This window comes from Centroberyx gerrardi, chromosome 10, assembly GCF_048128805.1.
Source record: "Centroberyx gerrardi isolate f3 chromosome 10, fCenGer3.hap1.cur.20231027, whole genome shotgun sequence".
Classification (NCBI taxonomy): Eukaryota; Metazoa; Chordata; class Actinopteri; order Beryciformes; family Berycidae; genus Centroberyx; species Centroberyx gerrardi.
The window spans coordinates 1,601,467-1,608,883 of NC_136006.1; the positions used below are offsets into that span (position 1 = coordinate 1,601,467).

General features: G+C 45.1%; 1 protein-coding gene across 1 annotated transcript; it reads left to right on the top strand.

The window, feature by feature from the left end:
* Window positions 1-5,795: 5,795 nt before the first annotated feature.
* Window positions 5,796-7,176, top strand: LOC144539884 (trace amine-associated receptor 13c-like). The gene is made up of 2 exons (XM_078286161.1): window positions 5,796-6,070; window positions 6,357-7,176. Exons 1-2 carry the CDS (start codon window positions 5,895-5,897, stop codon window positions 7,174-7,176), a joined length of 996 nt encoding a protein of 331 aa, XP_078142287.1. The 5' UTR covers window positions 5,796-5,894.
* Window positions 7,177-7,417: the final 241 nt, after the last annotated feature.

The window sequence follows — 7,417 nt, forward strand, 5'->3', positions numbered from 1 at the left end:
TCCTTCCCAGTAGCAAGGAGAATGAAATCACTCTCTTTCCCACTTTCAAAGTATGGTAACCTCGGCTTCAGGATACCATATGCAGAGGCTACAAGTAGCTTCATGATTCCAGCTCCTTCTGCTGTCCGGTCAGAAGGTAATGCAGGTCCAACTGACATATCTGTGGAAACAGACTGACCTGGAGGCTGGGATGGTGGTTCACTGTCTCCTCCTCTCACTCTCTGTGAATCCTTACTGAGACGAGCAGCAGTATTGGGCAACTGATGGAATGAAGGAGCCTGCTGCGGTGTAGTTGGTTGCTGTGACTGGGAAAATGAGGCTGCAACTGGAGCTTGGCAGAGAGATGAGGTGGGTGAAGAGGATCTGCCCTCTGCTGGAGGAATATTTATCTCCTGAGGTGGCTGGGCTAAGTAACCAGGCTGCTGGGCTCCCTGTAGCCCTTGGACAGGATGCTCGGATGGGTAGTCGGGCTGTCGAGGAGCTGGTCGAAGATATTGTCGAGCTCCTTGCTACTGAGGAGGCAGTTTTAAGGGTAAGCTAGACCTCTCTCCTCATTTTCCTCCACAAAGGATGACACCATACGAGCTTCTTCCAGTTCCATCTCAGCTTTGCGCAACCGTCGCTGCATAACTAGCTGCTTGGCAATAATCTCACGTTCCTTCAAAACAGCTCTGGCTTGCTCATCCAACTTCCTACAACTCTCATCCGCTATTGTTTCCTCTTCATTCTGATTCTTTATCTCCTCTACAGCTAGAAGCTTCATCCTTTCCCTCAGGGTAGCCATTTGGGAGTCACTCAAGAACACTGATCGTTCTTGACTAACCCCACTACCAGTGCTAGCTCCATCTGTATAGCTGGTCCCAGAGCTGCCACTGCGACTAGAGGGCTTTGACTTGGAGCTATATCTAGAGGACTGCTTTGTTCTATATTTAGAATGGTGGGAACTAGGATGGGACTGACTATCCTGTCCTGCCTGTAGATGTTCCATAGGAGTTAAATGCTCACTCAAGCCAGAGTGAGTACTTGGAGGCTTTGCTTGGGCTCCACCCGCAGGACTAGTGATCGCGCCTTGATCTCCGGGCACATCCTCTGTGGTTGTAGGAGCCTGGGAAATTCTCGATGTTGGTAGAGGCTTAGCTTTCCTTATCTCGTCTCTCTTTTTCCTAGTAGTGGGTCGTGTCAACAGATAATGGGAATAGAAAGTAGGAGCCTGCCTCTGACGTTTAGGCCTCAAGTCCTTGTAAGAGTCAGGGGGGGCTCGTGGTTCGCCAGCCTCCATATTGTCTTTTGACCTGTGCTCTGATTTCTGTCCATTTCCTGCCATGACTCACTCTCTGCCGGCTCGAACGACCATTTGTTAGTGACCACCATTTGAGGCACTGGGACAGGGTTGAATGAGAGTGATGGTGACCAGGAACATCACGGTCAGATGACTTGGACAGATGACACACAAAGGAGTTCCACTTTAACCACTGGTCGTGGCATTTATTAATGATCCGTATCTGTATGTGGATGTGTGCTGGAAGTGAACATAAACAGAGGTAGCAAATTAATATCAAAGAAAAAATGCTATCATGAATAAAGAAATATAATACATAACATTATGTTAATTTCCCTAATCACCAACATTATTAACATAATTCATTATAACTCAAATTCGGGGGGCCATAGAGTCCACATTCAATGTTCAAACTGGATGTTGTGAACCAGTGTCCAGCTCAGTAGTCAAAATATTAGTAGTCATAATATTCTCTCGATCATAATATTCTCTTAAACCGCCTAGCGAGCGACGTTGGCATCCGCGACTCTGCGCTTTCCTGGCTAAATTCCTACCTATCTGACAGAACACATTGTGTCTCACATAAAAATACTATATCTGATTACTCTAAAGTTAACTTTGGCGTACCGCAGGGCTCCGTGCTCGGACCTTTGCTTTTCTCCATTTACATGCTACCTCTTGGTGAAATCTTCCGCAGTTATGGTATTAAATTTCACTGTTACGCGGACGATACTCAAATTTACATACCAATTAGACCTGACGACCGCTTACAACTTTCAAACCTAGAATTATGCCTAATCGCTGTCACCAATTGGATGTCACTAAACTTCTTGCGACTAAACGCCAACAAAACTGAGATGCTAGTTGTTGGCCCACAAACCCAACTACCTCTTGTTTCAGACCTTACTCTAAATTTTGGGGATTGCTTAATTACCCAGAGTCCCACAGTTAAAAACCTTGGCGTTACGTTCGACTCAGCTCTCTCATTCGATGCTCACATTAAGGAAATCACTAAGATAGCATTTTTCCATCTTCATAATATCTCTAAAATTCGCTCCCTACTAAACACGGCGGATGCTGAAACCTTAATACACGCTTTTGTTTCATCAAGACTCGATTATTGTAATGTTTTACTCTCTGGCCTACCTTACTGTAGTATTAAAAAACTTCAACTTGTGCAAAATGCTGCTGCCAGAATATTAACCAGAACTAGAAAATTTGACCACATTACTCCTATCCTAACCTCCCTTCACTGGCTCCCAATTCAAGCCAGATCTGACTTTAAGGTGCTTCTGTTAGCTTATAAATCGTTACATGGGCTTGCACCATCATATCTATCCGACCTCATCATCCCTTATATTCCATCTCGTGCCCTCCGTTCGCAGGACGCTGGCTACCTCATTGTCCCTAGAATCAAGAAAAAATCAGCAGGCTGTAGAGCTTTCTCCTACCGAGCTCCCTATCTCTGGAACCAGCTACCTCTCACAGTCAGGGAAGCTAATTCTGTCGAAATCTTTAAATCTAGACTCAAAACCTATCTTTTCTCGCAATCTTACGACCTACCTTAGCACCGCTGGCTTGGGCTCGTCACAGTCTTCTCTCTTACCCTAGCCTAGACAGTATTTATATAGAAATTTGCCGTTGGGAACATAAGCATAGGGATGCCCTCTGGCTACACTGTGTCTAATCACTTCCGATCTGCTGTTTGTATGAGCGTGTCTGTGCCCAAATACGTCCGGGTCTTGTGCTGCTTCTGCACAGCTCTGTGTGTGTGTGTGTGCGCGCGGCTGGTTTTCTCCTCCCTTTCTCAGATTCCTCTGACCCTGATGGTCTTCGGTGCTGGCCTTAGTCCCATCCCTGACGCTGCTCCCACCTGGATCTCTCTCTCTCCGTGTGTTCGTTGTCTTTGTGTGTACCTGTCTCCTCCCCCCTTCTCAGACTCCGGTGCAGTCCAGTGGTCGTCAGCGCCGGCCTCGGTCCCTTCCCTCATCCCTGATACTGCTGCCCCCTGTGTGTCTCTGACCCTGTGTGTTCTGTTTGCAGCTGTTTCCCCCCTTCTTCTTTACGTGTGTGTGTGTCTGGGTGTGTTGTGTGTGTGTACGCGGCTTCCTCTCTCTCGTCCTCTCTGACTCCAGGTCAGTGTTCTACCTGGCAGTGACGGGTGCTGCCCTGGCTCTTCGTCGTCAGTGCTGCCTTGCTCTTCCTTTCCGCTGCTCCCTCCTGGACGCTGATTTACGACTGCTGCCCTCGCTCCTTTAGTGCTGGCCTCCGCCCCCCCTCCACCGCCGCATGCTCCTCCCCTTCTTTTGTCTCTCTCTGTTTTCTCTTGTCATCATTGTTGCCCATGACTCTGTCAATGTTTTGCCCGGCACCTATTGCACGCTAAGCCGTCCCGGGGGGGGATCCCTATCTGCCTCAGCCCGCCCAAGGTTTCTTCCAAATTTTCCTGGGAGTTTTTCCTTGTGTGCATTTAGGGTCTAAGGCTGGGGTGCCGGGTAGGTTAGGCTATATAGAATAGGTAGATTGTTTGTCTCGCTAAATCTGCTCCTACCTACCTTGTGTTTTTCTTCATGCTGTCCGACAAAATTTTGTTTACCACTGATTGTGTTTAGTTAGACCTAGCTAGACACACTCTCTGTAAAGCCCTCTGAGACATGCTTGTGATAAAGGGCTATATAAATAAATAAATAAACTTGACTCAGTAGTCAAACATAAACAGAAGCACATGGCTAATTAATTCAGGCTTGTGACGTCACTTCCCGCTGCCAGTTATACAATCGGAAGTTATCTGGCTGTCTGAAATATCGCCATAACTTCCAAATCCCCTTCATCATAGTCACATTTATCCACAGCATCATTTCCAGCCAGAATAACAAACCAATTCGAAGGACAATCTCATAGGACTGTAAGCTACTCACGTTTCTTCATGGACGCACACAAGGATTCGGTCGCTCAACCGCGATGGCGAGTGGTAGAGACGGGTCAGGTGAGATACCGAGCGCCGGTTCCAACAACCATATACACCCACTCCCAATCAGCTGGGAAGAGTAGCACTCCTTATTAAAGAGGCAGACTAGCTCAAGCTGCTGCAGGAGTCTTTTCCACAACCGTACACCCTCCATGGCAGGATGATGTGAGCAAGCGGAAGCATGTAGAGGAGGGGGGCAAGCGCTGAACCTTGGGGAACACCTTGGGAGACAGGGGCTGTGATGGATTTGCAGTTTTTGATGTTAATATATTGCCAACACCAATTGGGCAGTATATTTAGGCTGTCAAACTCACTTGCTCATTCCCTGCTGCAGATGCTACTACCTATGCATCTCACACCCCACCACCAACACCCCAGCATCCACCTTTGGACTCTGTTTCTTCAAGGTTCCCCATGGGGGGGTTGCAATTGATCTCTCCACTAGCTTTTGGCTCCTGTAATTGTGAGTGCTTAAAGGATAACGCTAGTGTTTTTTAATGCATTTCTTACCGTCAACAAATCCTATGAAAATAACAAAATCAACAATGCGTTTGCTCTACTCCCGTTACTTTCTGACTTCCCACGTACCGTTTTTAGCCTTCAACCCGGAAGTCAATGGCTCCAATTGTAAGCTAAAAACCTTGAAATACAGCTCACAAAGACATAGTTTAAATTTTAAAAATCGCTAACTGTTACAACGAAAAGTCAGGCTATTGTAGTTATTACTCAATTAAATTCAAATGGGAACAAATTCTACATTATGCCGGGGACTATTTTCGGTGCTACGGAACTACATTCCTGAGATCGCAAGCGTGTTTACAGTCGGCTTATTAAGTTGTTTGAGGAAAAAGTCGGCCGGCCCGGTGCATCGCAATGATGAAATATGCAGCTCAGAGTAACGACATGGCTCTTTGACGTGTTTTTAATTGTTTTTTTAATACAATGGAGTTCTATGGCTACTGAGACATGGCTTCATTGGGCACCGGCTACATGGACGAGACTTGTTGGCAAAACAAAATCATTGCTGATTTTGTTATTTTCATAGAAAATGCGTTGAAAAACACCAGCGTTGTCCTTTAATACTGGTCTACTCATCATTTTTGTAAGCCCATATAGTCATGTCTCAAATTCAAGAAAGCTTGGAATTCTGTCCATCAGATGAGGCCTATTGTCTGACATCTGGAACACCATTCTTTAATTCTCATTGAAGTCAATTCTAAATTTGATTGATATCATACACCATCTGTAACTACTCACACTACAGTGTTCTCCTCCTCCTCCTTCCACACAAACTGTAACATGGTCCCTGGCATATCAATGTAAAAGGTAAAGCATACACCTAAGCTACTGTACATTACTACCATGAATTAAACTACTAACATGGTTGACAATGCTGAACTTGTCAGCATAGAAGGGATTGGGAAGAAACAAGAAGGGAAAAGAAAGGAGAGAGAGGTGATGAATTGATGTAAAAAAGAGAGAGGTTAGAGAGTGATGAAGATGAGATGGAGAGGGTGATACAGAAAGTGCGAGCAAGAGGAAGGAAGGGAGGGGAGGGAGGAAAGAGATAAATCAGCTGTATGATAGAGAGCTTTGGTCAGAAAGCTGCCAGACCTCAGCAGCTTCTCCTCTCCTCCTCTGTCTCTGATGATGGAGACCCTGGAAGGAGGTGAACTCTGCTTTCCACAGCTCCTCAACACTTCCTGCAGGAAGCAGAAGCATCTTCGCTCCAAGGCCATGCTCCTCTACATTCTGCTGTCCTCCATCTCTCTGCTCACTGTGGTTCTCAACCTGCTGGTCATCATCTCCATCTCCCACTTCAGGCAGAGATATACTTCTCAGCATAGCCAAAAATGTTTTTATATTTTTTTAAGTATGAACAGTTTGACGTGCAAGAAGAAATGGCTTTGGGGTAGTACATAAAATTGTCACATCTAGTCTTTAATAAGTACATTACGGTTTGGTAAAGCTTTAATTCTTGTTTTTAGTCATACTGCTACTTTGACTACTACCCCCACTACTGCAACTAATAATATAACTACTTTCTTCAACAGCCAAAATACTATATATGAATGTTAAATGTTGAATGATGATATTCTCCCACTCCAGGCAGCTCCACACCCCCACCAACCTCCTCCTCCTCTCCCTGGCTGTCTCAGACCTCCTTGTGGGCCTCCTGCTGATGCCGGTTGAAATCCTCCTCATGGAGTCTTGCTGGTTTCTGGGTGACCTCATATGTGCTCTCTTTTACTATGCTTCCTTTATTATTATCTCTGCCTCAGTAGGAAACATGGTGCTCATATCAGTCGACCGCTATGTGGCTATTTGTGACCCTCTGTGTTACCCCACCAAAATCACTCAGAGAAGAATTAAAATCTATGTTTGTCTGTGTTGGGTCTGTTCTGCTTTCTATGGCAGTCTGATTAAAAAAGATCTCCTGAAACAACCAGGAAGGTATAATTCCTGTGTTGGAGAGTGTGTGGTTGTCATTAGCTTTATAGCAGGAGCTGTTGACCTTGTTATGAACTTTATTGTTCCCATAACTGTCATCATAGTTCTGTATATGAGAGTATTTGTGGTGGCTGTGTCTCAGGCTCGTGCCATGCGATCCCACATTGTGGCTGTCACACTCCAGCATTCAGTGACTGTAACTGCTAAGAAATCTGAGAGGAAAGCAGCCAGGACTCTTGGTATTGTCATAGCTGTGTTTCTAATGTGTTTCTGTCCATATTACTATCCCTCTCTTGCAGGCCAGGACACCTCAAGCGGTGCTTCATATTCAGCCTTTGTGATCTGGCTGCTTTATTGTAACTCCTGTCTAAACCCTGTGATCTATGCCTTTTTCTATCCCTGGTTTAGAAATACTATTAAACTCATTGTTACACTTCAGATATTGCAGCCTGACTCCTGTGAAGCCAAACTACTGTAGAGATGCTGTGGAGTGACATAAGAACTTTTCTATGAAGGCGGAAATGTATTTTTTCCTGTTGTTGAGTCAATGAATTCAAAAGACCAAACACAAGTTTGGACAGACAGAGGAAAATATATTTTGGTAAAACACACAGTGAATTTGTATGTAACCTCATTGTCATGAACTATTCATTCTATGTAAAAAAGAGCTGTAATATATTTTGCAAAGTGCAACAGCACGATGTCAAGTAAAATGGAAA